Source organism: Aotus nancymaae, unplaced genomic scaffold (assembly GCF_030222135.1).
Source record: "Aotus nancymaae isolate 86718 unplaced genomic scaffold, 86718_ANA_hifiasm-v0.15.2.pri h1tg000010l, whole genome shotgun sequence".
In the NCBI taxonomy this organism is placed as follows: Eukaryota; Metazoa; Chordata; class Mammalia; order Primates; family Aotidae; genus Aotus; species Aotus nancymaae.
The window spans coordinates 29,210,074-29,233,995 of NW_026988421.1; the positions used below are offsets into that span (position 1 = coordinate 29,210,074).

General features: G+C 39.0%; 1 protein-coding gene across 5 annotated transcripts in view; it reads right to left on the reverse strand.

Annotated features, from left to right (window-relative positions):
* BTRC (beta-transducin repeat containing E3 ubiquitin protein ligase) overlaps positions 1-23,922 on the reverse strand; it is a 196,611-nt gene that overhangs the window by 127,733 nt on the left and 44,956 nt on the right. The window contains exons 1-3 of one of the 5 annotated variants that reach the window (XM_064373962.1): positions 20,194-20,309; positions 14,424-14,499; positions 2,095-2,202 (exon numbers count right to left, since the gene is read on the reverse strand). The exons of 1 other annotated variant lie outside the window; for it this stretch is intronic. In XM_064373962.1, the coding sequence (XP_064230032.1) occupies positions 2,095-2,202; positions 14,424-14,499; positions 20,194-20,273 (264 nt within the window). In that variant the 5' untranslated portion in view covers positions 20,274-20,309. Of the gene's footprint in view, positions 1-2,094; positions 2,203-14,423; positions 14,500-20,193; positions 20,310-23,922 lie in introns of those variants that run through there. 3 more of the 5 variants (XM_064373963.1, XM_012439493.2, XM_064373964.1) reach the window with 3 other exon arrangements.

A 23,922-nucleotide genomic window follows, 5' to 3' on the forward strand; every position in this document is an offset into this window, starting at 1 on the left:
TGGTTGTGTGCCTGTAGTCCCAGCTACTTGGGAGTTTGAGGTGGGAGGATAACTAGAGCCCAGAGGCAGAGGTTGCTGTGAGCTGAGATTGTGCCACTGTACTCTAGCCTGACAACAGACAAGACGGACAGACGGACGGACGGACGGAAGGAAGGAAAGAAGGAAGGAAGGAAGGAAGGAAAAGGCTGGGCATGGTGGCTCACACCTGTAATCCCAGTACTTTGGGAGGCTGAGGTAGGCAGATCATCTGAGATCAGGACTTCTAGACCAGCCTCACCAACATATCACCTCTACTAAAAATACAAAATTAGCCAGGTGTGGTGGTACATTCATGTAATTCCAGCTACTAAGGAGGCTGAGGCAGGAGAATCACTTGAACCGGGAGGTGGAGGTTGCAGTGAGCCGAGATCTCACCATTGCACTCCAGCCTGGGTGACAGAGCAAAACTCCATCTCAAAAAAAAAAAAAAAAAAGATGTTTCACTTTGAAATAAATAAGCAGTCTCAGGATATCAATTACTCTCCAATAATACCAATAACGTTTGTGTTTGTAACAATGATGATAAAAGCAATAACCATCACACCATCACTGCATGCCCTTACCATAGTATCCATTTAAAGATAAGGAAATAACTAGTTCAGTATCATATCACTAGTGACAAAGACAGCATTCAAGACTTGATGTAGCTATTTTAAAACCTACAGGCTTTACTATATTATATCTCATAGTATAAGCAAAGGAAGTTTAATATTAAATTTTGTAAATGAAATGAAAATCTCCAGCTTTATGATCACTAAAATAGCATCATTAAAAATTAGCAACTCTTAGCACAGGTTAGGAATGTTGAAAACCTAAGTTCCCCTCTTTTAGCTAAAATTTACTCATAAGCATTCTGACACTTATAGCCTATCTTTGAAATTCTTCTAAATAGATATGAATGACACAGGTTAAAAGCAGACAAATATTAATATAAAAACAAATTTGTTGTGTATTACTATAAAATGCTAAACACAAATTCCAAATACCTGAGGTAGGTAAGATTCAACAAAGAAAACAATCACATATGGCACACTAATCTGTAAGCAATAAGCACCAAGCTCTTTCCTACATTTTTCTCTGCAATTTTCCACATTATTCCTCTAAAAGTTTCTCTCACCTCCTAAAACTGACATCCTGGCCTCTAAGAAAGGCTGAGGGGGCTGGGCACGGTGGCTCATGGCTGTAATCTCAGCACTTTGGGAGGTAGAGACTGGTGGTTCACTGGAGGTCAGGAGTTTGAGACCATCCTGGCCAACATGGTAAGACCCCATCTCTGCTAAAAATACAAAAATTAATTGGGCATGGTGGGGCATGCCTGTAATCCCAGCTACTTAGGAGGCTGTGGCAGGAGAATCGCTTGAACCCGGGAGGCAGAGGTTGTAGTGAGCCAAGATCGCACCACTGCACTCCAGCCTGGGCAACAGAGGGAGACTCCGTCTCAAAAAAACAAAAAAAAAAAAAAAGAAAGGCTGAAGGGAACTGGAATCTGTTAATCCATGAAATACCAGCTAGACTGTCTCAAGATGAGAATTGTAACTAAAGGTCTCAAAGGTTTTCCACCTAGAAACTAGAAACATTAATCAAGATATAAATAAAACAGTTGCTATAAAAATATATAGATATATTTAGTAGTATAATTAACAGGAGATAAAAGAGTAATAATTAAAAAATAAGAAAATATTCAGGCAACTGATTGTAATTAATTGATTATACTAATTGGCTTTATGTAGGTCCAGAGAAAATATTACATATTGAACTGCTATTTATTGAGATTACTTTAAAATTTACTGTCACAATTCTACTAGATCTGAAAGCCAAAAAGCTGTACTATGTCTATTTTGGTAACCAATCATGATAAAAATGTCTTAAGAGTGGATCAGTCTGGATCTACATTAAAAACTAATCATTAAAGGAGTATTGAGTGATGGGAGACACAGGCAATATGAAGGAGAAAAGGTGAATATAAGTAAAGCATGGGAAAGGAGGAGGAACATACTAATGAATTAGACACACACACTAATGCCCGCAAATAACCCACAGAGACAAAGAAAGTACCTGGAAAGCTGTGAGTGCGCCAGTCCCTGGGTTATACAGGCATCGCAGCGAAGGCATGCTGTCCGCCAGGCTGGAGCAGCCCAGCCACAGAGACCTGGGCATAGAGCACTGCAGAGAGAGGACAACTATGAGATGGGACAGTATGAGACAGGATGGCACAGATTACAGGAATTTTTAAGGCTTGGCTGAATGCAATATTCCAGTTGCAGCTGACCTTATGATAGAAACATCTTTAAGAAACACACTACTTAACTGGTTCTAACCCCAGAGAGAAATCCTAAAGGGGCAGTAGTGGCCAAAAAGTAAAGGGGAAAAAAAGAATTTATTGTTCAAAAAACCAATTAGTCAAAAAAAATTTGTCCCTATTCTTCTATGTATGAGTCTAAAGGAGATCTACTTCACAATCCAGTTGCTCAATTATTTTCCTCTATGCACCTCAACTCAGCTCCCATAAACTCACCACAGGGTGTAATACTGTGCAGACTAAGCAGAAAGACAGGGAGTTCACAGAAGCATTACAATATTAGGAATGGTAAATTAGAAAACAAAACACCACAGTTAGGTTGTTTTTATTTTTATTTTTTAGAAGGAAAAGAAAAAGTATTGTATCCCTACGGCTTTGACAGCAACAAACTCTACACAGTTTGCATATGTTTTATGTATCTTGTTAGTCTGCTATTCATTAACCAAAATGCAGTTACCATAGCAGCTGCCTCTTCATCTCCAGATGGATTAAGGGGTGTGTGTGGGGAGCGTAAGGTGGAGAGAAGAAACAACCCAAACAGAAGGGAAAACAACAACAAAGAAAGAGAGGCAGGGATAGAGAGAAAGGAGAAAGGAGAAGGGGGAGGGAGGAGAGGGGCAGAGGGGGAAAAGGGGAGACCCAGAAAGCTGCTGGTATTAAAACCTTCTAAACAAAGAAACAAACAAACAAAAATAACTAAGAATGTACATATACATATGGTGTATTCAGTAGCCAAAAAAGGTAGAAATTACAATTTCTAGTTGCTCTAAGTAAATAATACTAGTATTACTGCACCTATAGCTTTATAAGAAACTATACCTTTCAAAACTATTTTTACATTCTTCATGTTTCTCTAAAAGTATCCCAGGCTGAAGTTTCATCCATCAACTTAAGTGCTATTACAGTCTAATAATAACAACTAAAAAACTAAATACCTAATTGTGGCACATATAAAAACAAGGATACATCTTTTTAAATATAGTAGTCAATATAGGTAACATTAAATTTTAAATTACAGACTTCAGAATATTTTATATTGTCATAGACTTTTTTCTCCTTAAAACAATATAGTTGTAGAACTATTGTGAAGCAAAATATGGTATTCACTGTTTACACCATCTAAAATTGATAAAAGGACAATGAGAGCCATGCAAGGGGTTTGTGCCTGTGGTCCAAGCTACTCGGGAGACTGAGATGGATGGACTGCTTGAGCTCAGGAGTTCAAATCCAGCCTGAGCAGCACGGCAAGATCCTGAGAGAAAGAAAGAGAAAGAAAGAGAGAAAGAGAGAAAGAAAGAGAGAGAGAAAGAGAGAGAGAAGAAGAGAGGAAGGGAGGAAGGGTGGAAGAGAGGAAGGGAGGAAGGAAGGACGGACGGATAGAAGAAAAAGGAAGGAAATGGGTTGTAAATAAATCCAAAGGAGATCTGATCCAGACCCCCTGCTTTTATATCATTATCCTCATTTTATTTACCACCCATAGGACTATGCTTAATACGTTATCCTCATTTTATAGTTAAGGTGACTGATGCCCAGGAAAAATTAAGTATTTATCCATGATCATGAATTTACAGAATAGGGAAGCAGGGACCAGAGTCTTGGCCTGTTGCTTTCTAGTGCAGAACTCTTCCTCTTGCCTCCATCCATCCCTCACTCATAGACACGGGACTTCAAAAGAAGGGTATCTGCTAAAGGCATCATCACTGGATAACAGGCCAAGCAAAACAGCTAAACTGCTCTGAATTACTCCAACAATCTCCCAACTTTGTTCACTGTTTTCAATGTTTCTTCACCTCGAGCTACAATCCATTTTATAAACAGCAGCTAAATAGAATAAACAATTGTCACTTTGTTATCATGTCACTCTCATCAATAATTCATAAGGGTGCCTTATATCTACTATATGAAATCCAAGCACTCTATCAATCTGACATTTCCCCACTGCCAACATCAACTCACCTTCTCTGATCTTCCAATTGGCCCTGACACTCTAGCTAACTACCTACCTTGACATTTTGTTTAAATACTCATCCTACCCCTATGTCTTTAAACTTATAATTTCCTTCTCCCTCTCACCCTGTCAATCCACAACTACCATTTACATCTATATCTCCTTAGAATTATGTATACTAATTTCACTCTCTGCCAGTGGTTCTTAATAGCAGAGATTCTCACATTGGAAGGAAAAGGCAACAGAAAGAGAATCCAGAAAACAGGGTAAAAAAAAGCTTCCTTACCGTTGAGAATCACATTCTACTCATATCACTGCTCTATAATATAAGTATTAAAAATGCTTTGGGCTGGGAGCAGGGGCTCACACCTGTAATCCCAGCACTTTGGGAGGCCGAGGCAGGTAGATCCCCTGAGGTCAGGAGTTCGAGACCAGCCTGAACAACATGAAGAGACCCTATCTCTACTAAAAATACAAAATTAGTCGGGAGTGGTTGTGCATGCCTGTAATCCCAACTACTCCAGAGGCTGAGGCAGGAGAATCGCTTGAACCTGAGAGACAGAGGTTGCAGTGAGCCAAGATCGCACCATTGCACTCCAGCCTGGGCAACAAGAGTGAAACTCCGCCTCAAAAAAAAAAATGCTTTGCTAAAATAGTTTTTAATATTGTAATCATTTATTCAAAAAATACTTATTAAATGCCTTTCTTGTAGTAGATACTGATTGAGCCAGATGTGTTGGCTCAATCCCGTAATCCCAGCACTTTGGGAGGGCGAGGCAAGTGGATCCCTTGAGCCTAGAAGTTCAAGAGCAGCCTCAGCAACGTGCGAGACCCCATTTCTACAAAAAACAAAAAATTTTTTAAAAGCTGGGCATGGTGGCATAGGCCTGTGGTTCCAGCTACTTGGGGAGGCTGAGATGGGAGGACTGCTTGAGCCAGGGAGATCAGGGCAGCAATGAGCAGTGATTATGCCACTGTACTCCAGCCTGGGCAACAAAGCAAGACCCTGTGACAGGACAGGACAGGACAGGACAGGACAGGACAGGACAGAGGGGATGGAAGGGGAGGGGAGGGGAGGAGAGGAGAGGGGAGGGGAGGGGAGGAGAGGGGAAGAGAAGAGAGGAGAGGGGAGGAGAGGGGAGGAGAGGGGAGGAGAAGGAAAGAGACGGGAGGGGAGAAGAGGAGAGGAGGCGGAGGAGAGGAGACACTGTCCTGGGCACTAGGGCTAGAACAATGGACAAAAAACTCACAAAAATCCCTGTCTTTGTGGAACTTACATTCTAGTGACTTTCTCTCAACCTTAACTTTTATATTAAAAATCCTTGGCCAGGCGTGGCTCATGCCTGTAATCCTAACACTTTGGGAGGCCAAGGCAGGCAGATCATTTGAGGTCAGGAGTCCAAAACCATCCTGGCCAACATTAGCTGGACATTGTGGCAGGCGCTTGTAATCCCAGCTACTCAGGAGGCTGAGGCAGGAGAACTGCCTGAACATGAGAGGTGGAGGTTGCAGTAAGCCTAGATCGCGCCACTGCATTCTAGCCTGGGTTATAGAGTGAGACTTTGTCTTTAAAAAAAAAAAAAATTCTTAACATAAAAGTAACTCATTGTTATAAGAAATGCTGTACGTATGCAGTTGGTTAAGGTTCTGTGTATGCTGGGTAGAAAAAAGTCTCACAGTCATTTGGAAGGAAAGATTGAGTCTGAGAAAAATAGGAGAAGTCAGAAGCGGGAGTAAATAAAAAGAGCATGAAAACACAGGAAAAAGACAAAGGAAATAGTGGAAGAAAATGGAAGAGGCACTGGAAGATAGCTTGTCACTTCTCCTACTTCCCTTACAAGAGGGCAAGTGGCACATATACTTTTAACCATACAAAAGCCACCTGCATAACATACAGCAAGCACACTGGGTCTAGAAACCAAGCAGAACGCTTTCATTCACAGATATGGGGCTCTTTTTTAAATTAAAATATACATATCTATTTCTTTTTGTGAACATTACTTGGTAAGTTTTTAAGGCCTTCCTCTTGTGAATGATTTCTCTCCTCCATTTTATATAAAAATTTGCATTATTTTTGTAGTATGTACTTGATAAATTATTATCTGAGTTTACTTACTGTTACTTATTCTAACACTCTTCCTCATTCATTTATCCCTATTCTCCATCAAAACTACTAACAACTAAGAATTTGAAAGGGCTTACCCCATCCCCTTAAACTAAAATTTCAAAAGAAAATTATAATCAATAATGAGCCACATACACCCAGGAAAGCCACTAGATATACTGGTGTGATTTCCAAAATAGCATTTAACTTTCAAACACCACACAGAGGATGCATTCCCGATTATTACAAGACAATTGGTGTGGGTATGAAAACTGCACTTGAATATAGTCAGATCTGTACATTACCATAAGATTTTACATATTATGGCTCAATTTAAAAACTAATTTTCAAATTGGTTTGTATTGTAACAATTAATCTTATCCATACTGCTAAATGCCACTTAACACTGAGGAAAAAGATATAATTACAAAATAAATGGAGTAGGCTTTAACTTTTACTCTACCTCTTTCCCTTCTATCTTCACATGTAGAAGCATTTTCTAAATGAAGGGGAAAAAAGCAAATCTGGCCAATGAGGAACAGAGTGGAAACGACTGCCATTTTGGTTACTATCCTTATTCATTCTACACATTTCAGGGCCATTCTGATTGGTCAGTTTCTGACAAATATTTAAGACATTTCCCGTCCTTCAACATTTAAAGTTTGGATTGTTTTTGTTGTTTCTCCTTGTAAATTATATTTAAATTCCTAATATTTTCTTTCTATACTTAATTTTTTTTTTTTTTTGAGATGGAGTTTTGCTCTTGTTGCCTAGGCTGGAGTGCAATGGCGCGAACTTGGCTCACCACAACCTCCGCCTCCCAGCTTGAAACCATTCTCCTGCCTCAGCCTCCCAAGTAGCTGGGATTACAGGTGCCCGCCACCACACCCGGCTATTTTGGTATTTTTAGTAGAGACAGGGTTTCACCATGTTGGTCAGGCTAGTCTTGAACTTCTGACCTTGTGATCCGCCCACCTCGGCCTCCCAAAGTGCTAGGATTACAGGCGTGAGCCACCATGCCCAGTCTCTATACTTAATTTTTTCCCCCTTTCTTTCCTTTTATTGAGACAGGGTCTCACTCTATATTGCCCACACTGGAGTGCAGTGGCATGATCACAGCTCACTGCACCCTTGACCTCCTTGTTAAGTGATCCTCCTGCCTCAGCCTGCCCAGTAGCTGGGACTACAGGCGTGCACCACCACACCTCGCTTAAAAAATAATAAGTAATTAACAAAAAAAGCAGGTTCTAAACTAAGCAGCAACTACACATTCTCTTGTTTAAATACTTAACTTCTATTAACTGTTAAATAACTTGTAAATCACCTACTTCTTAAATGCAATCTCAAAAGCTACAAGTTTAGTTGATAGATATGCCTGCATCCTACACAAATCCACCCCTGCATAGCACATGTTAGTTTCTTCAGCTCAGTTCCCACCTAACCTCACCCCAATTGACTCTCCTATGCAAAATCAAAGAAAGTTGAAGACTGTAACAATCTATTACAATTGTTGTTATCCAATGACTTTACTAGCTTTTAAAAAGCATACACAACACAGAAAAAACAGACTGAACATGTTTTCAACTACCTAAATCAGAAAAAAAAATTGAAATGCTGCAATACAATAGTAAATACATGGAATCAACACAGGTACCCATCAATGGAAGACTGGATAGAAAATGTGGTACATACATACCATGGAATACTAAGCAACCATAAAAAATAATGAAATCATGTCCTTTGCAGAACATGGATGCAGCTGGAAGCCATTATCTTAAGTGAACTAATGAAGAAACGGAAAACCAAATGCTACATATTCTCACTTAAATGTAGGAGCAAAACGTTGGGTACATATGGACATAAAGAAGGGAACAGACACTGAGGAATATAAAAGGTTGGGGGAGAAAGGGGATAAAGGTTGAAAAAACTACTTGTGGGTACTTTGCACTCTCTACCTGGGTGACAGATTCATTTGGACTCCAAACCTCAGCATCATGCAGTATACCTTTGAAACAAACCTGCCCATATACTCCAATTTTAAAAAGTTGAAAAAAAAAATTGCAACGAAGGGCCTTCGGTGCTTCAAGAAGAATATAGTATCTAGTGCCCATCAGGTTCAATGGCACAATTCATTTACACAGAGAACACTGAAAATCTTGACTCTTCCCCCTACACTGGCTGTCTGGAGTAATGTCACAGATCCTCTTCACTGATAGCCCTGCAGGCAAAGGGCTGGCCTCAGCATTTACTATATGAAAGCTGAATGACAAAATCTCCTAACTCAGGTCCCTGTTGGTCAACTTCTAGGAGTAATAGAAGCTATAATAATCAACAATAAAAAGATTGCTGTACTGAGAGTTTACGTATCCTTAAGCCATGGAATAGAAGTATTCCCTTTTCACTAATATATCAACTAAGAAATTCAGAGAACTACAGTATTCCATAGTCATGTAATACATTCAGACTTTACCTACAAATCCAATGATTGCTTCTTAAGAATCCCAATTCAGTTCACACCAAAAACGAAACTCCCACCTGTTAGACAGGAAAATCATATCCACCTGGCCTTATTGTACAAGGTTATGGTAAAACTAAAATAAAGATTTTTTTTTTTTTTGAGACAGAGTTTTGCTGCTGTTGTCCAGGCTGGATCTCAGCTCACTGCAACCTCTGCCTCCCAGGTTCAAGAGATTCTCCTGCCTCAGCCTCCCGAGTAGGTGGGACTACAGGCATGCGCCACCAAGCCCAGCTAATTTCTGTATTTTTAGTAGAGACAGGGTTTCTCCATGTTGGCCAGACTAGTCTCAAACTCCTGACCTCAGGTGATCCACCCACCTCAGGCTCCCAAAGTGCCAGGATTATAAGCGTGAGCCACCATGCCCAGCTAAAATAAGTATTCTAAAAGCTACAAAGTGCAAAAGAAAAAAATGTAAGTGGCATCATCACCAGGAATAGGCTTCCGTGAATGCCACCTGCATTTCAAACTGTTTTGGGAAGTCATTATAAACTATAGACCATAGAATAAATATATTCACCCACCAATCAAATATGTATTTTTTCATTACCAAAGTGGGCACAGGTGGAGTACAAGAAGATAACTAAAATTTACTGGGAATAAACTGTCCGCCAGGCATTGTACTAGATCCCTTAAGTACATTATTTCATTTAAGCATTACTATCTTTTCAAAGAATTATTAGTATTTTCACTTTAACAAGAGAGTACACTCAAGTTTAGCAAAGTTATAGTGCCTAAATAATAATGGCAGAAATAAGATTCAAATGTGTTTGTCTCCCAAAATCCACAGACTCACCACTGCAAACACCTACTCTCAAGTAGTTTACACTCTATTTCAAGGAGATAAATTACTAACAAATAGTAACTACAAGGAAAAATTTTTTAATGTACTAAATTGTGTTAGACAACAGCTGCTGTAAGTTTAGGTAAATTTTCAAATATTTAGAAAAGCTCAGTCACAGAACTTTAATTTTATTGTACCACTTGTTACTATATGTAAGTTAATTACATATTTGCTTCCTCCATCAAGCTATCTTATCCTTTTTTGGGGGGGGGCGGGGGGAGACAGAGTATCACTCTATCGCCCCAGCCGGATCTCAGCTCACCACAACCTCCACCTCCTGGGTGCAAGTGATTCTCCTGACTCAGTCTCCCGAGCAGCTGGGATAACAGGCACGCATCATCATGCTTGGCTAATTTTTTGTATTTTTAGTAGAGATGGGGTTTCACTATGCTGGCCAGGCTGGTCTTGAACTCCTGACCTCATGATCCGCCTGCCTCAGCCTCCCAAAGTGCTGGGATTACAGGCGTGAGCCATCGCTCCTAGCGTTTTATCCTTTAATCTCTAGTGTCTCTCATAGATGTTCAATAAATGTGCGCTTCAGAGAAATCAATGAGAACTACGTATCAAAGAAAAGGAAGCATTGTTTGCTTAAAGAATAGTGAAATTACTGATAAAATAATACTCCTTGGTTACATTACTGACACTGATCTAACTAGACTATAAGGTACGTGCTGGATAAACTCCTCAGCAATTATCTGTATAACAAACTAACAAGCTCTGTTAGTTAGTTTTGTTAGTCAAACTAACAATTCATTGTTCTGCAATGAATTGTGAACAAGCTCTTCCAAAATTCATTCACCTGTGTAACAAACTAGTAAGGTAAATAAGACCCAAAGAGGGTCAGGTAAGGTGGCTCCCATCACTTTGGGAGCCCAGGGTGAAAGGATTGCTTGAGGCCAGGAGTTTAAGACCAGCCTGGTCAATATAGCTAGACCCCACCTGTATTTTTGATAAAAATTTTAAAATAAAAAAATTTAACTTAATTAAAAAAAAACAGAGACCCAGGGAGGTTAAGTAAATTAAAAGTTGGTAAGTATTTAGCAGCAAAGATGGGATTCAAAACTAGATATTCTGACTATCTAGAATAGTGTTGCATTAAAATGGCACTTTAAAAGGTAGATATGGAGTTACTTCATTTATTAAGAAATGGGAAGCCAAAAATGGTTTAGGGGCACAGGACTGACTACACAAACTAAAGAAAGAAATCCCATCCCAGAGGTTATTATATTTATTAAAGTAATGGCCATGGAGAAGATAACGTACATCAAAAGAAGGATCAACAGGACCCAATGACTGATTATAAACATGGGCGATGAGTCAGAAATAACTTCAACATTTCAAACTTGAATGACTAGAAGAAAAGTAGTGGTAGTGACAGACACTGGTAAACTGAAACTCGTTTGGAGAGTCCAGGGAGTAACTAAATTCAGAAATAATGAATTTGATGTGACAGTAAACCTCTACTATGCAAGATAAACATGGCATGAAAACACGGGTATAAACCTGTAATGATTACAGAGATGTGGGAGTAACTGACTTCTGTGTAAGTAATAACGAACTAAAAGCATTTGTTGTAAAAATATTAATGAGTTTTTCAAAGATAAAATTTAATTGCTATCTCTTCCCCTTCTCCTTTCCTATGTGAACAACTCAGTTCAATAGCCATTAGGTGAGTACAGGCAAAGTAGGCATCAAGCTGAGTGGCTGAGCTAACTACAGTGGCCCAATACAGACTTTTAGAGTCAAAGTGGTATGAGAAGGGTTTCCCCAAGAGGGAAAGGGATAGGGGCACAGTGTTTCAGGGCCTAAGCAGAGTGATAAGAAAAATCTGCTGGGAGGGAGACCCAGCATGAGGTGATAGAGCCCTAATGGAATGAGTAAGGCTTCCACAGAAACTGTAACAATAGCATTGAGCAGGATAATGAGGATGTCCACTTCAACACAGGGAGTGGAGGGTGGGGGATGGCAGTAAGGGTTCCCCATGTTGGCAGAAGAAGGCATGCATTAAGAGAGGGAGAGACAGGCCTCGTGCTGTGGCTCACGCCTGCAATCCCAGCACTTTGGGAGGCTGAGGTGGGCGGATCATGAGGTCGAGAGATAGATACCATCCTGGTCAACATGGTGAAAGCCATCTCTACTAAAAATACAAAAATAAGGCAGGTGTGGTGGTGCACACCTGTAGTCCCAGCTACTTGGGAGGCTAAGGCAGGAGACTTGCTTGAACCTGGGAGGTGGCGGTTATGGTGAGCCAAGATCATGCCACTGCACTCCAGCCTGGCAACAGGACGAGACTTCATCTCAAATAAAAAAATAAATAAATAAAAAGTAAAAAAATAAATAAATAAAAATAAAACATGGAACATTAATAAAAATGCATATTGGGATTTTGCTTTTGGCCATAATGTAGTAATTGTTATCAGACTAAATTTCATGCAGAAAATTATAGAAACGAAATAAAATATAGAAAACAGAAAGCATTAAAACAACAACTAATACAGCCAAAACTTTAGGGGCGAAGATCCCATGCAGAAGGGAAATGCATTATGGTTAACCTGACATTCTGTGTATAACTTTTCCCCTGAGGCATTTGCTGACTCCTAAATTTTACATGCAGAGAGCAAGATGCTGAAAAACCAAATATGAAGTGTATTTCAGCAGTCTCATGATGCTGTGAAGCCAGAGACTGGAGTACAGAGTGTATATAGGACAAGGTACCCTGGTTTTTTTTTTAAAAAAAAAAAAAACAAACTCAGGCTTTCAATTGACACCATGGAAGGGTTACATGAACCAGAAAAATGAAGGGCACCAAAAATAGAGATGCCACAATTGAACCAAAGGGATATGTCTGTGAAAAGAATATTAAACACCCTGTGAAGAATGATTTCAAAGTCTCCAACATTTTCATTTAAAAATATCTAGCTCTCAGTGAATAATTACAAAGCATTCAAAGCAAAGGGATCAAATGGCTAAATTAAAAAACAAACAAAAACCAGGGGAAAAGGCAAACCATAAAGTGGACAGACTCAAAATGGCAAAAAGGTGGAAACAACTGAAGTCTCCATCAGCAGATGGGTGGGTAACTAAAATCTAGTATATGCATACAATGGAGTATTACTCAGCCTAATAAAGGATGGAAAATCTAACACATGCAACATGGATGAACCTTGAGGACGTTATGCTGAGTGAAATAAGCCAGTCACAAAAAGACAAATAAAGTCATGTGACACTTAACAAAGGGGATACAGTCTGAGAAATTCGTCACTAGGTGATTTCTCGGCTGTGTGATCACAGTGTACTCACACAAACCTAGAAGGTATAATCTACTACATGCCTAGACTACAGGTAGAGCATATTGCTCCTGCGCTACAAAGAGGGACAGAATGTTACTGTACCAAATATTGTAGGCAACTGCAATACAATGGAAAGTATTTGTGCATCTAAACACAGAAAAAATACAGTATAAAAGATTAAAAAGGCTGGGCGTGGTGGCTAACGCCTGTAATCCCAACACTCTGGGAGGCAGGCAGACCCCTTGAGTCCAGGAGTTCAAGACCAACCTGGGCAACATGGTGAAACCCCATCTCTACAAAAAATATGTAAATTAGACAGGCATGATGGCACATGCCTGTAGTCCCCGCTACTTGGGAGGCTGAGACAGGAGGATCATTTGAGCCCAGCATGTGGAGGCTGCAGTAAGCTGAGATCTCACCACTGCACTTCAGCTTAAGTGACAGAGTAAGACCCTGTCTCAAACAAACAAACAAAAAAAGACAAAAAAATAAAAAATGGTACACCTATATAGGGCACTTAACTATGAATGGAGGTTGCAGGATTGGAAGTTGCTCTGGGTGAGTCAGTGACTGAGTGGTCAATAAATATGAAGGCCTAGGACATTACTGTACACTACTATAGACTTTATAAACTGTGTACTTAGGCTAGACTCAATTTATTAAAACGTACTTTTGTCTCTTCAGTAATAAATTAACCTTAGCTTACTGTGACATTTTCGCTTTATACATTTTTTTAATTTTTAAAAACTTTGACTCTTTTGTAATAACACTTAGCTCAAAATACAAACATATTGTACAGTTGCACAAAAATATTTTTCCTTTTATCTTTATACGTTTTTTCTATTCAAAAAATTATACATGTATATATATTTAAACATCTTTGTTAAAAACCAACACATGAACACACACATTAGCCTAGGCCTACACAGGGTAAGGATCATCAATATCACTGTCTTCTACCTCCACAGCTCATGGCACTGGAAGGTCTTCCAAGGCAATTAACATCCACGGAATACCCCCTGAAGGACCTGCCTAAGGCTGTTTTACGGTTAATTTTTTTTAATAAGTAGAAGGAGTCCACTCTAAAATAGCAATAAAAAATATAGTATAGTAAGTACATTAGCCAGTAACATAGTTGTTTATTATCAAGTATTATGTATTATACATAATTGTATGTACTATACTTTTTTATGACTGGCAGTGCAGCAGGTTCATTTACACCAGTATCACCACAAACACTTGAACAATGCCTTGCACTATATGATGTTACATTGGCTACAATGTCACTAGGCAACAGGAATTTTTCAGCACCATTATAATCTCAAGGGACCACCATCATGTACACAGTCCATCATTAACTGAAACAACATTATGAAGCACATACCTGTACTGTACAATTCCACTTATATGAGTTACTCAGAGTAGTCAAATTCAGAAGGTAGGATGGTGGTTGCCAGGAGCTGAGAGTTGGGGAGTAATAGCGAGTTGTTATTTAATTAATATAGAATTTCAGTTTTGCAAGAGGAAAAAGTTCTGAAGACTGGTTGCACATAATATGAATGTGCTAAAAGTGCTAAATTGTACACTTAAAAATTGTTAAGATGGTCAATTTTATGGTTTGTATGTATTAACACAGTTAAAAACAACAGCCCCCAATGTGGTAAGTAATCGCAGACTTTAAAATAACCATATTTTAAATATTCAACTAGATAAAAAAGTTGTACCAGAAAATTGGAATCTAAAATTTAAAATATAGAACGTGAAAATCCTGTACATTTAAAAAAACACAAAAGTTGAAATTAAGAATTCATTAGATTGGTTTAAGAGAAGATTAGAAACAAAGCAAGATTTCAAAACAAGAACAGCAGAAAAAAAAAGAAAGCAAGATCACATTCTAACATTTTATCCTTTGTACTTTCAATTTTGTGAAATATCTCAAGATCTTTTCATGTAAAGTGTTTTTGCTTTAATGTAAAGTGTTTCCTCTGGGACATCTTCATCTTTTTCATCTAAACCATTTCCCTCATTTGTTAATAATTTCACCTTAAATACATTCCTTTGGCTGCATATCTAGAGTCTATCAAATGGTGACAGTATCAATTTTCCTATGGTCAGCTATTTCTTCTGTAAATTAATTTACATTTTACTCAAATTTCAATTAAAGTGTTATCATATTTTGTTACTTTGCTTCATCTCTGTTGGCCAATTTCCACTTTTGATTATTTATTTCTATAAAATATCATGTGGGCTTAACATTGGGAGAGAAGACAATACAACTAAACTTTATTGTCTGTATGTAAACTTAATCACCAACGGACCTTGAAATGAATGACTGATGTGTATCTGTTTTTCACACAGTCATGTGTGAACCAGAGAACTAGCAATGACGTTTGTCCTTTACATAGTTACTCATAGTTAATATACTATGGTAAAGGAAATTTGAACCATGGTGTTGGGTGACTAGTGTCATTTAGTGATAACTGAAATTTATACATATTAGAAATATGTAACCTGAGGACTTCAAATACATTAAGTTTAAATAAAACAGAAACTCTAAGTAAAAAGCACTAGACTTTAGCTTCTACAATAAGGCAATAATTGGTATCAAATTTACCCTCCTGCCATCAACAAAACTGAAAATATGTAAAACATATTTCAAGACACTGAACAACAAACAATGCCAAAATGTAATCCTTGAATGACAGAAAACAAATTCGGTGACCCTTAAAATTATCCTAGTCTTCTACCTGAAGGTACTGTCCAGCCTGCAGCACAAGAAAGGGGAACTCAGAGTATAATGCAACTACTTCCTTGAGGAAACAAAATTTATGAAGACTAAAGAGACTAGAATTAGTGATGCAGAATACTGAAGAATGTGTAGAAAAAGGTTCCATATAGCTGAATAGGACACCCCTTATTCAGTTCCTGAACACTAAGTCCTCTACGCATATAGTGAAACTCTACAACACTAGGCAAAAAACTACAACAGAGCTAGAAGCTCAACAACTAGACTCTACACAGACCTGGGGCACATTTCTGTTCTGACTGGTCAGATTTTAGAAGCCTAACGAATACTTATGACATTCCCTAGGAGCCTGAGAAAGCTCACATCTCAGTTGCTGGGATGAACTACACTAGAATAAAGGCTACACTAAACCTATCATAATAAAGCTTAAAATTAGCCACAAGAGCATCAAGCTGATCTGCAAAAAAACTTAAGTGCACCAAAATAAACTCAACATCCTTTTAAAAAGATAAAAATATGTATATAAATATTCAATAATATAATATCACAATGTCTACAACTAAACCTAAAATTGCAAGACAAGAAGCACAAAATGTGATTTATAAATAGGAGGACTATCAGTTAATGGAAGCAGACCCAGAAAAAAAACTGACAAGAGATGATGAAATTAGCAGACCTAAACATTAAAGCAGCTATAATAACATGAACATAGTGATGCAGGGTATAAAAAAAGGGATGAAATAAAAAGTTCCGAGAGAGATCCAAGATGGCTGATCACTAGCAGCTCAGGCACATAGCTCCCAGTGAAAGCACAGAGAACGAGAGGACGCCACACTTTCAGACGAATATTTGTTGCTCACAGACCAGGAGATTCCCAGCGGAGGAGCCCCACAGGTCGGGTCGCCAGAGCGACTCTTGTGGCCAGCGCAGCAGTTTTGCTGGCACCTTAGTGCAGCAGTACTTGGTGCAGAGTCCGGAGATTCCCGGGAAGAAAAGCACCATCAATCTTAACACCGCTGTTTTGGCCGGCACAGTGGATTGCTCAGATTTCGGCGCTGGGAATCAAAAGTTGGACATCCTCTCAGAGACCTAGTTAGAAAGTCAGTAATTACAAAGACGACAGAGGGATAAATATATAATGAAGAGAAGAAACCAGCCTAAAAAGGCAGAGAATACTCAAAATCAGAATGCCTCTCCCTCTACAGGGGATCGCAATTCCTCATCAGTAACGGAACAAGGCTTAATGGAGAACGAGTGTGTTCCAATAACAGAAGCAGGTTTCAAAATGTGGGTGATAAGAAACTTCTGTAAATTAAAAGAACTTGTTCTAACCCAATGCAAAGAAACTAAGAACCTTGAAAAAAGGTTTGACGAAATGCTAATGAGAATGGACAATTTAGAGAGGAATATAAGTGAATTGATGGAGCTGAAAAACACAACACGAGAACTTCACGAAGTATGCACAAGTTTAAACAGTCGAATTGATCAAGCAGAAGAAAGGATATCAAAAGTCGAGGACCAGCTCAGTGAAATGAAATGAGAAGACAAGATTGGAGAAAAAAGGATAAAAAGGAATGAGCAAAGTCTCCAGGAAATATGGGACTATGTGAAAAGAGCTAATTTACGTTTGATAGGTGTACCTGAATGTGACGAAGAGAATGAATCCAAGTTGGAAAATACTCTTCAGGATATCATTCAGGAAAACTTTCCCAATCTAGCAAGGCAGGGTAATATTCAACTCCAGGTAATACATAGAACACCACAAAGATATTCTTCAAGAAGACCAACCCCAAGGCACATAATTGCCAGATTTATTAGGGTTGAAATGAAGGAGAAAATACTAAGGGCAGCCAGAGAGAAAGGTCAGGTTACCCATAAAGGGAAACCTATCAGACTTACAGCAGATCTCTCAGCAGAAACCCTACAAGCCAGAAAAGAGTGGGGACCAATATTTAATATCCTTAAAGAAAAGAACTTTCAACCCAGAATTTCATATCCAGCCAAACTAAGCTTTATGAGCGAAGGAAAAATTAAATCTTTTGCGAACAAACAAGTCCTTAGAGACTTCACCACCACCAGGCCTGCTTTACAAGAGCTTCTGAAAGAAGCACTATACATATAAAGGAACAACCAATATCAGCCTTTCCAAAAATATATCAAAAAGCAAAGAGCATTAACACAATGAAAAATGTACACCAACTAATGGGCAAAACAGCCAGCTAGCATCAAATGGCAGTATTAAACTTATATATATATTCTAATTGGATAAAAAGCCAAAACCCATTGGTATGCTGCATCCAGACCCATCTCACATGCAACAATACACAAAGACTCAAAACAAAGACAAGGAGGAAGATTTACCAACCAAACAGAGAGTAAAAATAAACAAATAAACAAAAAGCAGGAGATGCAATTCTCACCTCTGATAAAGTAGACTTTAAAGCAACAAAGATCAAAAGAGGCAAAGAAGGACATTACATAATGGCAAAAGGATCAATGTAACAAGAAGAGCTAACAATTCTATAGATCAACCAGACAGAAAATTAACAAGGACATCCAGGACTTGAACTCAGACTCGGAACAAGTAAACTTAATAAACATTTATAGAACTCTCCACTTCAAATACACAAAACATACATTACCACCTCACACCTATTCCAAAAGTGACTACATAATTGGAAGTAAATCACTCCTCAGTAATCGCATAGCATTTCATAGGTTTAAATGAAATATTGGTTGGCTGCTTGTTTGTTATTTTCTTCCCTTATTCCTTCCTGTCTACATCATTAAGTATGATTATTGGTATAAAAGAGGTTTTCAATACCCATTACTAAATTGCATTCTAGCCTGGGCAAGAAAGCAATACTCCCATTCTCTCTCTCTTTCTCTTCGTTTTTCTTCCTCTTCTTCATTGTTTTTTTCCTTTCTTTCTTAAAAAAAAAAAAGTTCCAGAATGAAAAATACAATGTTCGAAATGATAATTTCATGAAATAGGATTGGCAGCAGATTTAAACTCTGTAGAATATCAGTGAACCTGAAGAAACAAAAATAAAGCACTAAGAGAAAAAAGACTGAATAAACAAAGTGAACAGAGCTCAGTGACCTATAGGAAATTATAAGTGGTCCAACATATGTATATCTGGTGTCCCAAAAGGAAACTAGAGAAAAGGGATGGTCTGGAAACAGAAAATACATTTGAAAAATGTATAATTCCAAACATATCTGAAGAATGATAATAGACACAACCTTACAAAACTATAAGAAGTGCCAAAAAAGGGCCAGGGCAGTAGCTCAAACCTATAATCCCAGCACTTTGGGAGGCAGAGTCGGGCAGATCACAAGGTCAGGAATTCGAGACCAGCCTAGCCAACATGGTGAAATCCTGTCTTTACCAAAAATACAAAACAGCCAGGCATGGTGGCGTGCACCTGTAATCCCAGCTACTCAGGAGGCTGAGGTGGAGAATTGCTTGAATCCAGGAGGTGGAGGTTGCAGTGAGCCAATATTGCACCACTGCACTCCAGCCTGGGTGACAGAGTGAGACTCTGTCTCAAAAAAAAAAAAGAAAGTGCCAGAAATACAAATTTGTGAATATTTAGAAAATCATTTTCATTTAATTTTAAAAAGTAAGCAATTTAACCAAAAATAATGAGTTGTGGTGTTTTTAATATATGCAAAAACAAAATGTATGACAATAACACAAAGGAGTGTAGACAACTTAAATACAGTATATGTGAAGTGAAATATTTCCAGGCTATGTTAAGTTAAAGATGCACATTGTTTAGTAAATCATATCTCTAAGAACAGTCGAATATCCATAATATATTTTTACAAGTTAACCAAAAAAAAAAAGACAGCCCAATTAAAAAATGAGCAAAGGAACTGAAAAGATATTAGTCTCAAGAGCACATAAAAAGAGTACTCTTTCCTTTATTCTCCCCCTTTCTGCAAGACAGAGTGTTGCTCTGTTGCCCAGGTTGGAGTGCAGTAGCACAATCTCAGCTCACTGCAAACTCTGCCTCCCGGGTTCAAGAGATTCTCCTGCCTCAGGCTCCCAAGTAGCTAGGATTACAGGCATGTACCACCATGCCTGGCTAATTTTTGTATTTTTAGTAAAGATGGGGTTTCACCACACTAGCCAGACTGGTCTCCAACCCCTAATCTCATGATCCACCCACCTCAGCTTCCCAAAGTGCTAGGATTACAGGCGCGAGCCACCGTGCCTGGCTAATTCAATATTTTAACAAGCATACTGCCATCTCTAAAGCAACCATTAAAACAAAACAAAGGTACCTAGTAAGCCAGCACAAGACATAAAGAGGAATACTAAAATAGTAACAAAAAATAAATCCAAAAGAAAGCAGGAAAAATTTTTTAAAGGCAAAAAGGGCCAGGCCCAGCGACTCACAATTGTAATTTTAACAGTTTGGGAGGCGAATGTAGGCAGATCACTTGAGTCCATGAGTTGGAGACCAGACTGGGCAACATGGCGAAACCCTGTTTCTATAAAAAATACAAAAATTAGCCAGGCATGGTGGCGCATGCCTATAGTCCAAGCTACTCAGGAGGTTGAGATGAGAGGATCACTTGAGCATGGGAGATCGAGGTTGTAGTGAGCAGAGATGGTGTCACTGCATTTCAGCCTTGGTGACAGTGAAACACTGTCTCAAAAAAAGAAAATAAATTTAAAAAAAAGGAAAAAAAGAACAGATGAGAAAAACAAATATCAAAATGGTCAATTTAAATTTAACCATACTGATTACTACACTAAATGTAAATGGTCTATACTCTCTAATAAAATAACCACTAGTTACATATGGCTACTTAGCACTCAAATGTGGCTAAACCAAATTGAAGTATGTTATAACTTTAAAATAACTATTGATGGCTGGGCATGGTGGCTCATGCCTGTAATCCCAGCACTTTGGGAGGCCGAGGCAGGTGGATCACGAGTTCAAGAGATCGAGACCATCCTGGCCAACATGGTGAAACCCCGTCTCTACGAAAAATACAAAAATTAGCCGGGCTTGGTGGCACATGCCTGTGGTCCCAGCTACTCAGGAGGCTGAGGCGGAAGAATTGCTTGAACCCAGGAGGCGGAGGTTGCAGTGAGCCAATACTGTGCCACTGCACTCCAGCCTGGCGACAGAGCAAGACTCCATCTCGAAAAAAAAAAAATTGATTTTTAAAGACTTAATACAAAAAAAGTAAAATATGTCATTCATAACTCTATATTAATTATATTTTGAAACAATGTTTAAACTATACTGTGTTAGGCCAGGCACAGTGGCTCAGGCCTGTAATCCTGTACTTTGGGAGGCCAAGGTGGGCGAATTGCCTGAGCTCAGCCTGGGCAACATGGCAAAACCCCATTTCTACTAAAAATACAGAAATTAACCCAGTTTAGTGGTGCATACCTGTAGTCCCAGCTACTCAGGAGGCTGAGGCACGAGAATCGCTTGAACCTGGAGGTGGAGGTTGCAGTGAGCCAAGATCACGCCACTTCACTCCAGCCTGGGCGACAGAGCAAGACTCTGTCTCCAAAAAAAGAAAACAAAAATAAAAAAACTATATTGTGTTAAATAAAATACATTAGGAAAATTTCAACTTTCCTTTTATTTTTTCTAAGGACAGAGTCTCACTGTCAACCAGGATGGAGTACAGTGGTATGATCATAGCTCACTGTAACCTCAGTCTCCTGGATTCAAGAGATCCTCCTGCCTCAGTCTTCCAAGTAGCTGGGACTACAGGTAGGTATACCACCACACCTAATTTTTTTGTTGTTGTTGTTAGAGACAGGGTCTTGCTATATTACTCAGGCCGGTTTCATACTCCTGGCCTCAAGTGATCCTCCCACTTCAGCCTCCTAAAGTTCTGGGATTACAAGCATGAGCTACCTTGCCCAGCTTCTTTTTATATTTTTGATGTGGCTACAAGAAAATTTGAAAGTATATACTTGGTTGGCATTTGTGGTTAACATTTCTATTGGACAGTCCAAGTCTAAACAAAGAAGGACAGATGATCAGGCTTAATTAAAGAACCAGACACAATTATATATTAATGTATACTGATAAATTAAAAGTAAAAAGCAAGAAGCTAATCATAAAAACTGTACTAAGACAGCTGAGGCTGGGCACAGTTGCTCACACCTGTAATCCCAGCACTTTGGGAGGCTGAGGTGGGCAAATTACCCGAGGTCAGGAGTTCAAGACCAGCCTGGCCAACATGGCGAAAACCTGTCTCTATTAAAATAATAAACACAAAAATTAGCCAGGTATGATTGCACACGCCTGTAATCCCAGCTACCTGAAAGGCAGAAGAATCGCTTGAACCCAGGAGGCAGAGGTGTAATGAGCCAAGATTGTACCACTGCACTCCAGCCTGGGTCAAAGAGTGAGACTCCGTCTCCAAAAAAAAAAGAAAAGAAAAAGAAAGGTGAGATGGCTATATTAACATAAAAGTTCACCTGAGAACAAAGAGCATAAGCAGTAATAAAGAAGACTAATTCATAATTATAAAAAGGTTAATTTATCGAGAATAATCCTGAAAGTATACATACTACTACTAACAAAATTTCAAAATAAGCAAAATACTCAGAACTAAAGGGAGAATACACAAATCTACATAGTCTGAGAGTCTAATATAACTCTCTCAGCTATTGATAGAATAAGCAACACAGAAATGACGAGCACAGTAATGATAAACTTGATGTAATGATTTATCTAGAACACTTCACCCAACAACTGGAATACACACATTCTTTTCAAGCACACTTGCTTCACTTTACCAAAACAGACCTTAAGATGGGCCATGCCAGGTGCGGTGGCTCACGCCTATAATCCCAGCACTCTGGGAGGTCGAGGTGGGTGGATCACAAGGTCAGGAGTTTGAGACCAGCCTGGCCAATACAGTGAAACTCAGTCTCTACTAATAACTACAGGCAGATGTGGTAGCAGGTGCCTATAGTCCCAGCTACTTGGGAGGCTGAGGCAGAAGAATTGCTAGAACCCAGGAGGCGGAGGTTGCAGTGAGCCGAGATCACGCCATTCCACTCCAGCCTGGGAAACAGAGCAAGACTCCGTCTCAAAAAAAAAAAAAAAAAAAAAAAGTGGGCCATGACGCAAGCTCAAAAGACTGAACTTGCAGTACATGTTGTTGACTGGCATAAATCAATTTAAAAAAGATAATTAAGGGGTTCTGCTTCCATCTAAGATGGAAAGCACACTCCATCCTATATTTCTCACTGAAGGCAACCACTAAGAAATGGACAGAACATATAGAACAACTATTTGAAGACTCAAAAACTTAATACTAGCAGACGAATTGGGGAAGCTTTTACACAGCAATGAACCAACAATGGATTTATCTTTTTATTATTCCTCTAATATCCACCAGCCTGACTGCTGCCTGAAACCCAAAAATGGGTACTGGTGTCAGTAAAGAGTTCCAGGAAGAGCCCTCTAGTTCTAGCTTAAGGAATGCAGAAGGGGTACCCTAACACTCAGAGACAATGGAAAAAAACTCCCATTTCTCTTTAAAGTTCTTGCCATTCTCTCAAAGCAATCCCATGAGGAAAGCCAGAGTAGAAGCAAAGACCCACAGAAGCCTAAAAGTCTGAACTAAGGAAACCTTCCTCTTTGATCAGAGGAGCTGTGATCCTAAAAGGGTGAGGCAAAACCTCACTGTTTTTTTTTTTTTCCTTTAGCCTCCCATCGTGTAGCCCCAGATGCAGTAACAGATGCAGGATTAAATAAAGCCTTAGCTTTCTGGCTGGAGGACTGAAAAAAGGAGCCCCAGGGAACTAGTATTGGGAAGATTGTACAGAGGAAGGAACTCAGGAAAACGGTCCCATAATGTGGTTAATGAACTCCTATGTTCACCCCCAAGCTGCACATAGGTGGATATAACCTAAAACAGTAAGGCACGGACTTTGAGAACTGAACTACAAGATGGTCTATCACCCAGATTCCACACTGGCTATCCAGTGGCACACACATGGAACATATCTGAATAGAACTGCAAAGGCTTTCAAAATGTAATAGACGTTGAAACTACAATCCTACAGAAATCTGAACTTGCAGACTGAAGCCAACTGGGTTGAATGCCTGACAAAATAAAAACACCAACATTTTCAATA